The sequence below is a fragment of the Otolemur garnettii genome, unplaced genomic scaffold, assembly GCF_000181295.1.
Source record: "Otolemur garnettii isolate 467f Iridium unplaced genomic scaffold, OtoGar3 scaffold00001, whole genome shotgun sequence".
NCBI classification, from domain to species: domain Eukaryota; kingdom Metazoa; phylum Chordata; class Mammalia; order Primates; family Galagidae; genus Otolemur; species Otolemur garnettii.
In genome coordinates this window covers 34,554,494-34,571,530 of record NW_003852396.1, presented here as the reverse complement: position 1 = coordinate 34,571,530, position 17,037 = coordinate 34,554,494, and the positions used below count along the sequence as shown (strand labels likewise).

At 37.9% G+C, this 17,037-nt stretch overlaps 1 protein-coding gene across 1 annotated transcript; it reads left to right on the top strand.

The window, feature by feature from the left end:
- The first annotated feature begins 15,449 nt into the window (after window positions 1-15,449).
- LOC100945716 (olfactory receptor 56A1-like) lies at window positions 15,450-16,403 on the top strand. The gene is given in 1 exon segment (XM_012802334.1): window positions 15,450-16,403. A coding segment is annotated over 1 exon segment (945 nt). The 5' UTR covers window positions 15,450-15,458.
- The last annotated feature ends 634 nt before the right edge of the window (window positions 16,404-17,037 follow it).

Sequence of the window (17,037 nt, the reverse complement as noted above, 5' to 3'; positions counted from 1 at the left end):
AAAAGGAAATCTTTCCCCACTGAATGTTTTTAATTTGCTTGTCAAAGATCAAATAATGGTAAGTAGCTGGGTTCATCTCTTGTTTCTCTATTCTGTTCCATACATCTACCTCTCTGTTTTTTGTGCCAGTACCATGCAGTTTTGATCACTATCAATTTATAGTATAATCTGAGGTCTGGTAGCATGATTCCTCCTGCTTTGTTTTTATTTCTGAGTAATGTCTTGGCTATTTGAGGTTTTTTCTGATTCTATATAAAATGAAGTATTATTTTTTTTAGATCTTTAAAGTATGACAGTGGAGCTTTAATAGGGATTACATTAAAATTGTATATTGCTTTGGGTAGTATGGCCATTTTAACAATGTTGATTCTTCTTAGCTATGAGCATGGGATGTTTTTCCATTTGTTAACATCTTCAGCTATTTCTTTTCTTAGAGTTTCATAGTTCTTTTTATAGAGATCTTTCACGTCCTTTGTTAGGTAAACTCCCAGATATTTCATCTTCTTTGGCACTACTGTAAATGGAATAGAGTTCTTGACTATTTTTTCACCTTGATTGTTGTTGGTATATATAAAGGCTACCAATTTATGAGTGTTGATTTTGTAACCTGAGACACTTCTGTATTCCTTAATCACTTCTAAGAGCTTTATAGTAGAATCCCTGGTGTTTTCCAGATACACAATCATATAATCTGCGAAGAGTGAAAGTTCGATCTCTTCTGATCCTATATGGATACTCTTGATTGCCTTTTCTTCCCTAATTGTGATGGCCAAAACTTCCATTACAATGTTAAAGAACAATGGAGACAATGAACAACCTTGCCTGATTCCTGATCTGAGTGGAAATGATTTCAATTTAACTCCATTCAGTACGATATTGGCTGTGGGTTTGCTGTAGATGGCCTCTACCAATTTGAGAAATGTCTCTTCTATGCCAATTTTCTTAAGTGTTCTGATCATGAAGGGATGCTGGATATTATCAAAAGCCTTTTCTGCATCAATTGCGAGAATCATATGGTCTTTATTTTTAAATTTGTTTATGTGATGAATTATATTTATAGATTTAAATATATTGAACCAGCCTTGCGACTTTGGGATAAAACCCTGTTGGTCATGGTGTATAATTTGTTTGATGTGTTGCTGGATTCTGTTCATTAGGAGCTTGTTGAATATTTTCCCATGAATATTCATTAGTGATATTGGCCTATAATTTTCTTTTCTTATTGGGTCTTTTCCTGGTTTGGGGATCCAGGTGATATTTGCTTCATAGAATGTGTTGGGTAGTATTCCTTCTTTTTCTATATTTTGGAAAAGGTTGAGTAATATAGGTACTAGTTCCTCTTTAAAGGTTTGATAGAATTTTGATGTGAAGCCATTTGGTCCCAGGCTTTTCTTTTTAGGGAAGTTTTGGATAGTTGATGCTATTTCAGAACTTGATATGGGTCTGTTCAACATTTCCACTTGATTCTGGCTAAGTCTTGGAAGGTGGTGTACTTCCAAGTATTGGTTGATTTCCTTCAGATTTTCATATTTCTGAGAATAAAGTTTCCTGTAATATTCATTAAGGATTTTTTGAATTTCTGAAGGGTCTGTTGTTATTTCATTATTACAATTTCTGATTGATAAAAAGATTTTACTCTTTTTTTTCCTGGTTAGATTAGCCAAAAGTTTGTCTATTTTATTAACCTTTTCAAAACACCAACTTTTTGATTTATTGATCTGTTGTATAATACTTTTGTTTTCAATTTAATTTAATTCTGCTCTAATTTTGGTTGTTTCTTGTCTTCTGGTGGGTTTGGGATTGGAATGTTCCTCCTTTTCCAGTTGCTTTAGATGTCCCATTAAGTTGTTAATTTCCTCTCTTTCCATCCTCCTGATGAAGGCTTACAGTGCTCTAAATTTCTCTGTTATGACTGCCTTTGCTGTATTCCAGAAATTCTGATAATTTATGTCTTCACTATCTTTTTGTTCCAAAAACTTGGTAATTTCCTTCTTAATCTTGTCTCTGACCCAGCTATAATTCAGCAAAAGGTTATTTTGTTTCCATGTTTTTGTATGAGTATGCAGATTCCTATTATTACTGAGTAAAGCTTTTATTCCCCTTTGGTCCAAGAAGATGCAAGGAATAATTTCTATTCTTTTAAATTTCCTGAGGTTAGACTCGTGACCTAGGATGTGATCCATTTTGGAGTATGTTACATGGGCTAATGAGAAGAATGTGTATTTAGTTTTGTTAGGATGAAATGTTCTGTAGATGTCTGTTAAATCCAAATGTTGAATGATTTAAATCTAAAATTTCTTTGCTTAGTCTCTTATTGGAGAATCTATCCAACGCTGCCAAATGAGTGTTAAAATCTCTGACAATTATGGTTCTAGAGGAAATTAAGTTGCTCATGTCTGTTAGAGTCTCTCTTATAAATACAGTTGCATTCTCGTTGGTGCATAAATGTTAACAATTGAAATCTCATCATATTGAGTATTACTCTTAACAAATATGAAGTGACTGTTCTTATCTTTCCTTACCTTTGTTGGTTTAAAATCTATCATATCTTCAAATAAAATCGCAACACCTACTTTTTTCTGATTTCTAGTTGCCTGATATATAGATGACTATCCCTTCATTCTGAGTCTATATTTATCTTTTAAGGAAAGATGAAATTCTTGTATGCAACAGATATCTGGCCTGAGTTTTTGTATCTAGTCAGTCAACATGTGCCTCTTTAGAGGACAATTTAAGCCATTCATATTAATTGAGAATATTGAAAAGCCTGGTAGAGTTTTGGGTATCAAGTTTTTTGAAATTCCAGTGGACCTTTTTAATACTTTAGACACTGTGGAATTTGGAATTTGATCAAAAGTTTCTGAGTGAGTTTACTTTTGTGGTGGAGGATCACACTGGTAATTATGGAGGATAGGTCTGAAAATATCCTGGAGAGCTGGTTTAGTTATGGCAAATATCTTCAACATGTGAATGTCATAAAAGTATTTAATTTCTCCATCATAAGTGAAACTCCGTTTAGCTGGATACAGGATCCTGGGCTGAAAGCTATATTGTTTTAGGAGATTAATAGTTGACACCACCCTCTTCTAGCTTGAAAGATTTCAGCAGAGAGATCTGCAGTCATTCTAATATTCTTCCCCTTGTAGGTTATGGTTTTCTTACTTTTGGCTGCTTTCAGAATTTTCTCCTTCATATTTAGTGAAGTTAATTATGACGTGTCTGGGGGTTGTTTTATTCAGGTTGAGTCGTGCTGGTGTTCTGAAACTGCTTTCTGCATTTCAATATCTCTTGGCATGTCTAGAAAGTTCTACTTCATAATCTCATGAAGAAGGGCCTCTGTGCTTTGCAAAGCACCTTCGTCACCTGGGTTGAAGTCTCAGCTGTGGAGAAATACCAGCAATTATGTTACCTACCCCCCACAGGCAACAACTGGAAAAGGAAAATCAAACCTTCCCACAATCACACATCCAGGGTACTACTTTGGATAGTCCTCGGGTGATTGGTCCAGTCCAAAAGATCCAAATCAGTTGTCCCAGTCTTCACCTGCTCTCAAGAGAGGAAGTTCAAAAGGTCTGTGGCAACTAGATAGCAAGGGTCTGCTGGAAGCTCGAGTGTGACTCATTCTGGTGCTCCATGGAGTCAGAAGTACCCCTGCTCCCCAGCAAATGAATTAGTCTGGGAAGGTTGATGTCTCCTTTCCCACCTTGCACTTCTGTTATACCCAGTCACTGGTAACCCCTCAGGCCTATGATGCAGTTCCCTCCAATGAGCAAATGCTCCAGGGATTTGAGCCTGCCTGAGTCACAGAGAGATCTTATGTCTCCTTGTCCAGGCCTCCACACTCTGCCAGCATCCAGCAGGGAAAGCTGAGGCCTGACAACCTTGGCTGGTTAATGGAAACTGGGGTGGTTGACTCAGTTCCAGCCCTGCCCTTGATTAATGTTGCTGACACTTATATTTGTGTAGAATTTGTGATTCTATCCTGGCTATATTCCCCTATAGACCAGGAACTGTTTGATTTCATAGAAACTGTGACTCAGCCCCAGTCTGTGCTGCTGCCCAGAGCTGGTATTTCTGTTTCCCCTGAAGTCTGTGTTGGGGCAGATGCAGTTAGAGCTTACACTCAGCTTTCGGTTTCCTGTCTGTCTTTTTCTCAGCTATGATTCCCTGTGGGCCAGGTGTTTCTTAGGCTCACTAAGTTGTCCTGGCACAGCCCTGCCCTGGGTGTATGCTGTTTCTGAGCATATGTCTTCAATTCTCAATTCCACTGCACTCAACCCAGGCTGGTATCACCTCAGGCATACCCATTGCTCATGGGGTCTTTGTTACTATCCCAGATATATTCCACCAGTGTCTGCCACCAGAGAAGATTCCCAGCTTTGTTTGGTTGCACAGAGAGACAGGTAGTGTCCAAAATATCCCCAGGGGTGTGAGCCCTATTGCTCCTGCTGCTGCCACTGCTGCTCTGTGCCAGGTTGCTACAGTGTCTCCCTTTCCTGTATGATTCCTTCACTCCACCATTTTATCCGTACCCCCCCCATGCTGTAGAATCAGCACAGACCTGCAAAAGCCCATACCCTGTTCACACCTCTCAAGAAAAAGCCCAATAATATAGACTCCATGGGGGGGCAGGCTTACAGACCTCTGGGTGAGAGTGGAGGGGAGTGCTGGGAGTTCAGAATTGCAGGTAGAGAATATATACAGTTTTATGCCTGGCAAGAGAGTGCCAGGGCATCCTAGTAGGGGAAGGAGGTCTGGTTTTTAGAGGGTGTCTCACATGGGTTAAAATGGGAGGACATTTAAACTCTGCTCACTTGTTTATAAAAAGTATACTGTGAGCCATACTCAAGTGGAAGGGGACTCCTGTCTGCTTAGCAATGGATTTTGTACCTTTTGTTTGTATCCTTGGGGTCTCAGCTCACCTCAGCAGGGTTGATGTGGGTTCTTCAACCTTCTCTCTTGGCTCAGCTCCAAACTATCAGCTCTCTTGCTAAACTTCTGTCTTTTAACTCTCCTTCTGGATGGGAGCCTCTGTGGAAAGCTGGCTCCAGTCAGCCATCTTGCCTCTGTCCCTCCAACAAAAATTTTTATCCCCACATCAAGTCATGGAAACTAAGCAACCTTATGCTGAATGACTTGAGTCAAGGAAAAGATAAAGGAATAAATTATTAAATTCTTCAAATATAACAACAATGAAGCCACAAGCTACCAAAACCTGTGAGATACACCAAAAACAGTCCACAGAGGGAAGTTTATCACATTAGATGCCTACATTTGAAAAAGAGCATATCAACAACCTAATAAATCATCTCAAGAAAAAGGAAGAGCAATTCAATCCCAAACCTAGAAGAAAATAAATAATAAAAAATAAATTAGAAATAAGTGAAATTGAAAACAAAAGAATCATTCAGGAAATTAATGAAGCAAAAAGTTGGTTCCTCAAAAAGATAAACAAAACTGATAAACCTTTGGCTAGATTAACTAAAAACAGAAAAGTAAAATCTCTAATAACCTCAATTGGAAATTATAAAGGGGAAATAATAACAGATGCCACAGAGATATAAGAGCTAATCTATGACTACTACAAAAAACTCTATGCCCAGAAATTTGAGAATAGGGAAAAAATGAACCAATGCCTGGAATCACATAATCTCCCTAGAGTTAACCAGGAAGATATAGATCTCTTGAACAGACTAATATCAAGACTGGAAATTAAAGAAACAATAAAAACACTTTCATCAAAAAAAAAAAAAAAGAAAAGAAAAGAAAAGAAAAACAGCCCATATTAGATGACTAGAAACTAGAATTGTATGAAAGTTTCAAAGAAGAGCTTATATCTATACTACAGAACCTATTCTAAAATATTGAGGAGGATAGAACCTTCCCCAACACATTCTATGAAGCAAACATCATATCATCCTGATATCAACACCAAGAAAAGCCTCAATGAAAAAAGAGAACTATAGACCAATTTCAATAATGAATATAAATGCAAAAATACTCAATAAAATCTTAGCAAATAAATTACAACACACATTAAAAATATCATACATTATGATTGAGTAAGCTTTATCCCAAAGATGCAAAGTTGGTTTAACATATGTAAATCCATAAATGTAATTCACCATATAAACAGAATCAAAAAGAAAGACTATACAATCCTCTCAATAGATGCAGAAAAAGCATTTGACAAAATTAAGCATCCTTTTCTGACAAGAACACTGAAGAATATAGGTCTACTTGGCACATTACTTAAACTGATTGAAGCCAACTATGATAATACCCCCCTGACAATATCATACTGAATGGTATAAAACTAAAATCTTTCCCACTTAGAATTGTACCAGATAAGGATGTCCACTGTCATCACTGATATTCAATGTGGTCCTAGAAGTTCTCGCTAAAGCAAGGAGGCAGGAGAAGAATATTAAGTCCATCCAAATGAGGACAAAGGAGGTCTAACTTTCACTGTTTACCAATGACATCACTTTATACTTAGAAAATCCCAAAGACTCAACCATAAGACTTTGGAATGATCAAGAAATGTAGTAATGTCATGGGGTGTAGTTTAATTTCCAGAAATCAGTAGCCTTTATATATACCAATAACAGCCAAGTAGAGAAGCAAATCAAGGACACAATACCCTGCACAGTAGCTTCAAAGAAAATGAACTACCTAGGAATATACCTAACAAATGAGATGAAAGATCCTACAAAGAGAATTATGAAACTCTAAGAAAAGAAATAGTAGACAACATTAACAAATGGAAGAACACACAATGGTCCTGGCTGGGAAGAATCAATATTGTTAAAATAACTACACTACCCAAAGCAAAGTACAGATTTTATGCAATCCCCATTAAAATACCAACATCATGCTTTGAAGAGCTGAAAAAAGTAGTTCTTTGTTTTGTATGGAACCAGAATAAAACTCTGTATAGCCAAGGCATTTCTTAGTATTAAAAACAAAGCTAGAGGCATCACTCTACTGGACTTCAGATTATATTACAAGTCCACAGTGATCAAAACAGCCTGATATTAACAAAAAAAATGGAAACATAGACACATGGAACAGAGTAGAAAACCAAGAGATGAAACTAGTCACCCTCTGATCTTTGATAAAACAAACAAGATCATACACTCGGGAAAAGAATCTCTATTCAATAAATGGTGCTGGGAGAACTGGATAGCCACATGTGAAAAACTGAAACTGGACCCACATCTTCCACCACTTATAAAAATTGACTCCAAATCTAAGACATGAAATAATAAAAATCCTAGAAAAATGTGTAGGAAAATCTCTTGAAGGTGTTGGCCTCAGGAAAGATTTTATGAAGAAGACTTCAGTGGCAATTGAGACAACAACAAAAATAAATAAATGAGATTTAATTAAGCTGAAAAGCTTCTGCACAGCCAAGTTTCATCGAATGACTTCTATTATTTAGAATCTGGAAAATGTTGTACAGTGTTTTGGCAGTGTATGTGGATACCCAAGTAAAATAGTGGGTTTTGTTACTAGGAAAGAACAGGGGGCATTCCATAAGCAATTAGTAGTCTCTACTATACTATTCCATTTCATTCCTGTCCTTCAAGCGCACATTTGTCCTTTCCAGAGGACTTGTGGGACTGACTTGTCACTCCTACAAGTTTTTTTCTATTCTTTCAGAGGTTTTTGATTACACCTAAGAGTAAATGGTTAGTTTGAAGGTGATGGTAGTGATATTCAAAAATGAAGTATGTAGCACTTTTTCTAGGATGAGTTAATGAACTTAATTATCTGACTCATATTATACACACACAGTCTTGTATTTACATGTATTAAATATATATTTACATGCATTGAATATATTTATATATGGATAATATACAATTATGTATTTTTATATTCTTTGTGTAGCATTTCAGAATTATTTTGTGCTGCATTCTAAATTGTTCTGTCTCTTGTTTCTTAACTGAACAATGTATCTTAGAAATTATTTAGATAAGTACATTAGGAGATGTCTGTTTTCTTTTAATTATCACTCAATTAGAACAAAATCTTGAAGAGGACAGGAGCCATACTTGTCTTATTCACTATTGTACATGGTGTCAATAGTTTGTGGAGCTAACCATGTAATTTCAAAGTTGGGATTCAAATCTGCATGTACTTTGAATGATTTTATATCTATTCCCTTATTTTATCTTCAATCTTGATATAATAAATTAGGTCAGCAGATTTGTTTAAATTGAACTTCTTTTTCATTCCCCCCCCCCTTTTTTTAAACAGTTGGGGTCTTACTTTGTTGAGCAGGCAGGAGTGGAGTGGTGTGATCATAGCTCACTACAACCTTAGACACCTGGGGTCAGGTGATGCTCCCTCATAACTGATACTACAGGTATGCACTATCAGGTCTCTCTTTATTGTCTAAGCTGGTTTTAAATTCCTGGGCTCAAGCAGTTCAAACATTTCTCCTACCTCAGCTTCCCAAAGTGCTGAGAGTACAGGGATGGCTCACCGCATCCTCTCTTTGCATTCTTTAGGAGATAAATATAGTACCTATTTGTCAGTTTAAAAAGATGTTAATAGTTTTCTGAACTTGATTTTCTAAATTTTATTTGTGATGTTAATACTTACAATTATTTCATCTGTAGAGTGGAGGCAGTACAGGAGTCATTTAGAACACAGACATGAGATAACATTTGTGTAGATGTGGCTATGAATGTAGGCTAGCTGTGTGATTTGGGACAAGGCTTTATCTCTGTTATCTATTGCCTAAACAGTAGGGATAATTTTTCTTGCCCCCAAATTGCTCATTCATATCTGACAGAAGGGATTTAATGAGAAAAAATATGTAAAAAAACCTTAAGTAATTTGGGTTACTCAAAAAGCACTGAAAACACTGGAGTTATTATTGTAATAAAGGAGGTTGCTGTACAGTCTCTTTCCTTGCATTTTCATTCATGTTTATGTGTCAGACTTAAGTGCCAGATTCCTAGTTTCTGGATTCCAGATAATTTCTTATGTTCAAACCATTCTATCCTTCACATCCCAACTCCTAACCTGTGGGAGCACCATAGGAGATGATTCCCCAAGGATTCAGTTTATATTTCTCCAAGTCTCTGCTTCCCAAGACAGCTTTCCCACCTGGGTCTCTGAAGGGGATTAAAAGAGAGTAACCTCATAAAACTATCAGGATTTATTCATCAAAGTCCCAGAATGGCAAGCACTAAAGCAGATGCAACATAAAGGACTCATCTTATTGCATCCTCTGTAAGTTCCAGGGACACGTGAGGGGAGGACAGACTATGTTGGACCTAGATAGGAAGAGTGACCAGAAAGATATGAGGCAGTTAGGCTCTTTTTTTAACAGGCATCTTCCTCCATTAAATAGAAAAAAAAAAAAAAAGAAAGAAAGGAAGTTAAAAACAAGCAGCAAGGAAGTGGGACATGTAATAACTTTGGATGCATTAACATCCAGAATTAACATCCTGATGCAGAAACACCAAACATCTCTGTAAGGAGCCTTAGATTCTCTTTCTTCCCTCTGCCTTTGAATAAGAGGATTCCCATTTCCATACTTGGTTAGGGGATACAGTGCAAGCAGAGGATTGGGCTTCATCTTGTCTGACCAGAACAGAAGAGGTCTATACATCCTACAATGGGACACTGGATATAGGGATAGGACAGGGCCAGGCATGCTGGCCTAAGTATGTCATTGGCACTTGGCACATGAGTTCAGAGAAAGTACTGATAAAGAAGTTGGTCAGTATACCCCCCCAACTCTGTCTCAGAAAAGCAGTTTAAAATATATACAGACAACTTCTCTTAGACTGCTACAAAGTCTTTTTCTTTGTCATTGCTCTCTGACAGTCCTAGTTTTGCTTTTTCTTCCAAGATAGCTCATGTGTTTGGAAGTTATCAAAGATACTTTTTCTTTTCTGCAGGCTACACACTTATAATTTGTAAAAATAACTCCTCTTTCCAAGTAAAGATCAGTGCCTTTTATGATCCTATAAACTCTCTACAGCTACGTCTCAGTTTGACAAGGAAGTTCTTAATACATAGTGTCCTGTATTGAATAGTATACACCAGATGGACTAACCAGGACAGAGCTGAGAAAGACCCTTAATTACCTTGCTCTAAGCATTGTACTTCTGTGAATTAAATCAATACACATAAAACATGTAGAAGATTGCTTGGCACATACATACTAGAAACTTAATATAGATCAGCTAATATTTCTAATTCAGTTTTAGAATCCATAAATTAATTTTTACTCTATGGAACACATTATTACATTATGTATACACTTCCACCAATCAGAATATCTAGGAATATGTTCCCTTTTTCTTCCTCTTATTCCAGACTTTCTCACTCCTCCTCCCTCAATCGCAATGTTAAGTAGTGAAACAATGAATTTTAACAGAATTGGAGCCTAGGGACAATACTGCGTGGGTGGAGGCAAGCGTCTAGGGCTTGCTCAGGCAGCAGAAATTTGGAATTTCCATAGTACGCGGCTAAGAGGGGATGAATTCGAGAAGATAAACAGGAAGACTGGTCAACAAGTGGTGGCTGACGAGCATGAACAGGTATGAAGATGATGTCTCACAATACTAGCAAGAGACAGAGTGTTAAAGAGGGCACATGTCAGGGATGATGAGAAAATAGGAAACGGGCAAAACAAGGCTCAAGGAGTAGAGGGAAGATTGGTGTAGGCAGTTTTGTATGACTGTATCGGTAATGATTTGGACTAGCTGAAATTCAAGAAAATTCTTACCAATGGATAATATTAGGAGCAATAGAGTTGTTTTATGCTTGTATTAGGGCAAAGGAAAGAGACCTATTTAGTCAGAAACCTAGCTCAGGTCTTTTACATCAACCAAGTGGCAGGCTCTTGAGAAGCTCCAGCAACATGGGACATGAATAAACCATGCAAATTCCACCGTGTAGCCTCTGCCATACCTTTCCCCCTCCAACCTACCTCACTACCTGCCCCCCTTCCTGATACCATTCACAGTATTGATCAGAACTTCCCCCTTTCCCTCCATAGTGCCTTCTCCCACAAGCTAAAAAATCTGGTTAGTTCTCTCTTGTTATTCTCCCTGTTTAAAATCTATCAATTTATAACATCAAGGTCCAGTAATTCAAAAATCTTTTTCCATTGTCTTTTATTAAGAACCTATAGGGTGCTGGAGAATGTATTATGTATATATACTAGTGGAAAAGTACACTTTATCTGTCCTCAGATATTTCACAGTACAGTGGAAAGATAGAAAAGTGGACAGGTAGAAAAGCTTTGTGCCAAGGGCTACAGAGATAATTCCAATAGTAATAGAGCTTGCTTCCTCAGTGAACTACCTACTTCAATTATCTTAGTTCTTAGTTTCCTTTTGAATCTTTGGTCATTTCCTGAACATATAAGCATGTAAGCATGCTGCAGTATTTTTTTTTTTTTTTTGACAGAGTTTCCTTCAGTCACCTTGGGGTTGAGTGCCATGGCGTCCTGACTTATAGCAACCTCAAACTTTTGGGCTCAGATGATCCTCTTGCTTCAGCCTCTGGAGTAGCTGGGACTATAGGTGCCTGCCACATGCCTGGATATTTTTAGAGAGAGTGTCACTCTTGCTCAGGATGGTCTTGAACTCCTGAGCTCAAGAAATCTACCCTCCTTGGCCTCCCATAGTGGTAGGATCATAGGCATTAGCCACTGCAGTTGCAGTATCTTTCATTCCTGTCTTGCTTTTTCTCTAATTACATGCTTTAAAAGGAGTTCTTCTGCTACACAGTCATGCCTCCCTGTCCCCACTAACTTGCCAGCTCCTTTCATTCTTGTTTCTGTTGCCACCAATCCAGTGAATCTCTCTTCCCCAGGTCACCACTGACACTTTTATCAGAAAATTTAGTGGATATTCCTATGTTTTGATGTTATTGAACTTCCGCTTAACTGACAAGTTAATCATACCCTTCCTGAAATTTTCCCCTTGATTTTTCTAGGCCACCGTAGTTAGTCTTCTGATTTTCTTCATACATTTCCAGTCTTTCAATTCATGTCTTTTTTTCTTTAATCTACCGTTTCAATGTTGCTATTTTCCAAGGTTCCAATATTAGCCCTATGCTATTCTGACTCTATAGGCTATATGCTAATGTTTTCAAAATTTATATCTTAAACCACAATCCTTTTAATTTGTTCAAACCTTATTTCTAATAGTCTAAGACAGACATCTGTGTGGAGATAATAATCACCTCTGCCTTGACGTGCCCCAACATATGTACATGCTAACCTTACTCATTTACCTGTGTTTCACATCTTGGTGATTCTACTTATTTATTCAAGCCAGAAAAATGGGGATCATTCTGTGCTCCTACCCTATCATGTCTTTCACACTGATCTGTAAACAAATTCTGTCCATATTCCCCAGTGGAAATTGTCCCTTCTTCCCACCCTCAGAGGTTCAGTTGTACAGACATGTACATCATTCCTCACCTGGGCTATTGTAGATTCTGTTCTAATTTCTTCTCTCTCATCTTACCCAAATCCATGCATAACAACATGTACAGAGTGAACTTCCTGTACCTCGAACCAGTCATGTCTCTCTCCTAACAGAAATACTTACTTGTTTTCTCATTATCTATATTATTAATTCTAAAATTCTTAGCAGTAAAGGTACTTAAGATCTTGGTTTCTCTTTTATTACTCCAAATTTTGCTCTTTCTTTCAACTCCTCATCCTCTTGGCTCCAGTCAGATTAAATATTACATAGAGTTTCCTTCTAAAGTTTCCCTCAGACTCATCACTGTGTTTTCACATAATCCATTTCTTATTTCTGAAATACATTACTGGCAGATTTAGGATGTGTAAATCCTCCTAAATTGAAACTCAGCTAAAGAGTCAGCAACTTTAAGAAGGCCCCTCTTTTCTACTCAGTTTAAATTAGGAAATTTTCCTTTTACCCTTTCTATCACTCACCTCATAAGCTCAATAATTAGTTTGTTTTACAAATCTTTTACACACCACTTCATGTCAAACACTGGCCAGTTGGTGACCCTGATTCCTACCTTCATGGCATGAAATATATAATTATGTCTAGTGAGAAGAAATATTTAACTAAATTATCACACAAATGTACAACTACAAACTGTGAGGATGGGACACAGGACTATGAGAACATAAAATAGGAGGCCTTGATCTTGTGTGGTATTGGTTAGAAAAAACCTCCCAGAGAAGACAGTATTTGAATTGAGATGTCAAGAAAAGGAGTAGAAAATAAGAGGGTATTATATGGAAGCATAAGATGCACAGCCTTCCAAGAGAAGTGAGAGCAGAAAGCACATGTTGTATTTGTAGATCTGACAGAAGAACAACACAGCTAAGCCGAGAGAGTAAGGTTGATAGGGGTGTCAGTGAGACTGGAAAATGGAGAGGGAGGCAGGTGATATATGGTCTTGCCTATCCCTATCTGCCTTCTTTCCTTCCTTTCTGAAATAATTTATTCAATAACCTATGGGCACCTATTAAGAAATCTATCTATATATTTGTATATAGTGATGAAAATAGGCATAGTTTCTTATGAACTTATAGTCTAATAAAGTTCAAATTCAAGATTCAATTTGTATTTTTTCAGCAATGAGAAGCCATTGATATGTTTTGAGCAGATGACTAAGCTAAGACATATATTTTATAATATTTCTCTGATTTCAGTGTAGAAAATACTTGATAAAGAAACCTAGAATATATTAGGAGGTGATTTCATTATTTTTTGCTCTAGAGATAATGGGACAGTGGAGATAATGGAGAAGTGGATGGATGCCAGGGCTAATTAAAAGGGACTATACTGAGTGGCCTTAGTGGTGAGTTGAAATAGGTGAAACAGGTAATGTAAATGTTAAGATGGTTTCTGGGCTTCAGCTTTTGATACTGCAAGTATTTGCACCATTCGCTGAGACAGGAATTACTAGCAAAAGCAACTAGGTTTGTTAATTAGGGACTTAGTTAGTTTTCAATATATCTAAGAGACCCAACCTGATCTCTTATGTAGGCCGCTGGAGAGATTTATGTGATATATTAATATTTAATTCAATAGTTATTTAGTAATAGAGATGATAATCATCTAAGGATATAGACAGAAGAAAAGAAGTGGAAGAAAAAGGAAGATGAAGACTCAGAAGAGAGAAGAAAAGCAAGGAACATCTAGGACTGAACAGCAGTGGATGATAAACATATTAGAAAAAGGGAGAAGGAGAGACCAGGAGGTTGCAAATAAACCAGGAGGTTGTAATGTTAATTAAAATAAATTAAGTATTTCAAGGAAGAGGATTTGATCACTTGTTTCAAGATTTCACAATAGGAAGACCATAGGTGTCTTTTTTTGAGAGATACTTTACGGAACTAAGGGGGATGGAAGCCACATTTTAGGGGGTTATGAAGTGGACATAAGGTGAGGAAACTGAGACATTGAGTGTCACAATGCTTGTGAGAAGCTTGGGCACGAAGGGAAAGGAGAGTTAAAGAAACAGCTATAGAGTACCAGGCTAGAAGGGATGAGCTCCAACATAAAAGTAAAAGGATGGATAGATTCTTTGTTTTAATGGGAGGAAACACAAAAAGGATGGGAGAATACACAAGCAGATTTGCAATTTTTTTCTTGTGAAGATGAACACAATCTCATTGGTTACTTTCCATTTTCTCTATGAGGTAGCAATTGATGTCATCTTCTGAGAAAGTAGTGTTCAAGGTTTGAAAAAAAAAGTTTAGAGGAGAATGTTGATTAGGAAAGATTTGTAGGGTGGAGAAGCAATATTGAGGGCCCATTTAAGGTTGATGACCACAACTTTATAGTAAAGCAGCCTTTTCTCTATTTTAGGCTTATTACAGGAATGCTAGGGTGCTTGGGCAAAGGTTTTGGAAAATGAACAGTTATATTCATATAGGATTGGGATTTTTAGCAAGTGGCTGATTTAATGATTTTCACATTATATTTTCTTCTAGTAAATCATGAAGTTGGGCAAGAGATACATCAGAAATATCCATCTGAAATTATACTGGTGTATAGAAGGAAGTCAAAGTTTACCCCCCCAAAATAAACAATTTTCTAAAAAAAACCCAACCCCCCCAAACCTATTATGAAAACTTCTTGTTTACCATTGCTTTTTTTACACTGGTATCCCACTGGCCTAATTTATTTCACATTTTCAACATGTTTAATACTGCCTATCACTACTCTTTTTTCAAAACTTCTTAGTTTTTTTTTATATATTCATTTTTCTTCACATATCACATCATTATTTGTCAAGTACCATTATTCTAGTTTTAGGATATTGACTGGAAGCTGCCTAACTTAGCAAGCACCTCCTATGTATCATTAGCTTCCTAAAGAGTAAGTAAAAGTGATACTTTTGAAGGCAATTAAAAAAAAAGACCTTTTGTATCTTTCCATACAAATAGTCATGAGAAGAATCCTGCTCAGCTCAAGATTCTGCCCATGGCATCACTCAGTAACCACTCTACTGCCCCCATCTCTGAATTCCTCCTCATCTGCTTCCCCAACTTCCAGAGTTGGCAGCACTGGCTGTCCCTTCCCCTCAGCCTTCTCTTCCTCCTGGCCATGGGGGCCAACGCCACCCTCCTGATCACCATCCGGCTGGAGGCCACTCTACACCAGCCCATGTACTACCTGCTTAGCCTCCTCTCCCTGCTGGACATCGTGCTCTGCCTCACTGTCATCCCCAAGGTCCTGGCCATCTTCTGATTTGACCTCAGGTCTATCAGCTTTTCTGCCTGCTTCCTCCAGATGTTCATTATGAACAGTTTTCTCCCAATGGAGTCCTGCACATTCATGGTCATGGCCTATGACCGCTATGTGGCCATCTGCCACCCTCTACGGTACCCATCCATCATTACTAATCAATTTGTGGTCAAGGCTAGTGTCTTCATTGTGGCACGAAATGCCCTTCTTACTGCACCCATTCCTATCCTCACTGCCCAGCTCCATTACTGTGGCAAAAATGTCATTGAAAACTGCATCTGTGCCAACTTGTCTGTGTCCAGGCTTTCCTGTGATAATTTTACCCTTAATAGAATCTACCAATTTGTGACTGGTTGGACCTTGCTGGGCTCAGATTTTGTCCTCATCTTCCTCTCCTATGCTTTCATTCTAAGAGCTGTGCTGAGACTCAAGGCCGAAGGGGCTGCAGTCAAGGCCCTGAGCACTTGTGGGTCTCACTTCATCCTTATCCTCTTCTTCAGCACCATCCTCCTAGTTGTGGTGTTAACAAATGTGGCTAGAAAGAGAGTCCCCATGGACATCTTGATTTTGCTCAATGTCCTTCATCACCTTATTCCTCCTGCCTTGAACCCTATTGTATACGGGGTTCGAACCAAAGAGATAAAACAAGGAATTCAGAAATTGCTGGACAAAGGAATGTGAATGTGTAAAACAGATTTGTTTCTGAGTGTCAGAGACTTAAAAACCAAAAAGTCAGAGGCTGAAGTAACAGAGAGACAGTACTAGTGGGAAGAAATTTCCATTCAAAAAGAGATTGGGTGATTAGAATCTAACAGGTTGGGAGGTGGTTCATGAACTGGATCTCTGAAGAAGGCCACCATCCCCACCTGGTACCAGGGCTGTAGGAGCTCAGAGGATGTTGCCATTAGAATCGGTACTAAGACCTTTGAGGATGGGATACTGTGTTGCTGGTGCTGGTACCCATGAGAAAGTTCAATGAGGCTGCTGCTGAGAGGTAAACCCAAACCGAAACCAACCAATCATAAACCTAGAGACTAGAGTCAACTCCAGTGTCAGGATGAAGAGTCATCAATACTGACCAAATAAGAACGGATAGGAAAGAACAACTGTCTACTCTGATGGTTCTACCTTCTAGTACACATATTCCTCTCACTACCTGTAAGTGGAAACTAAGTGGGAGCCAATTGACAAAGCAGAATCCCGAACTTTCAGCCCCAGAATCACAAAGCATGGCATGGATGGGCAGGTATGGGGGGAGGAGCAGCCATAAATCACCTTGCAGTGTGTAATTGCTTCCATTAAACATTCCCTGACT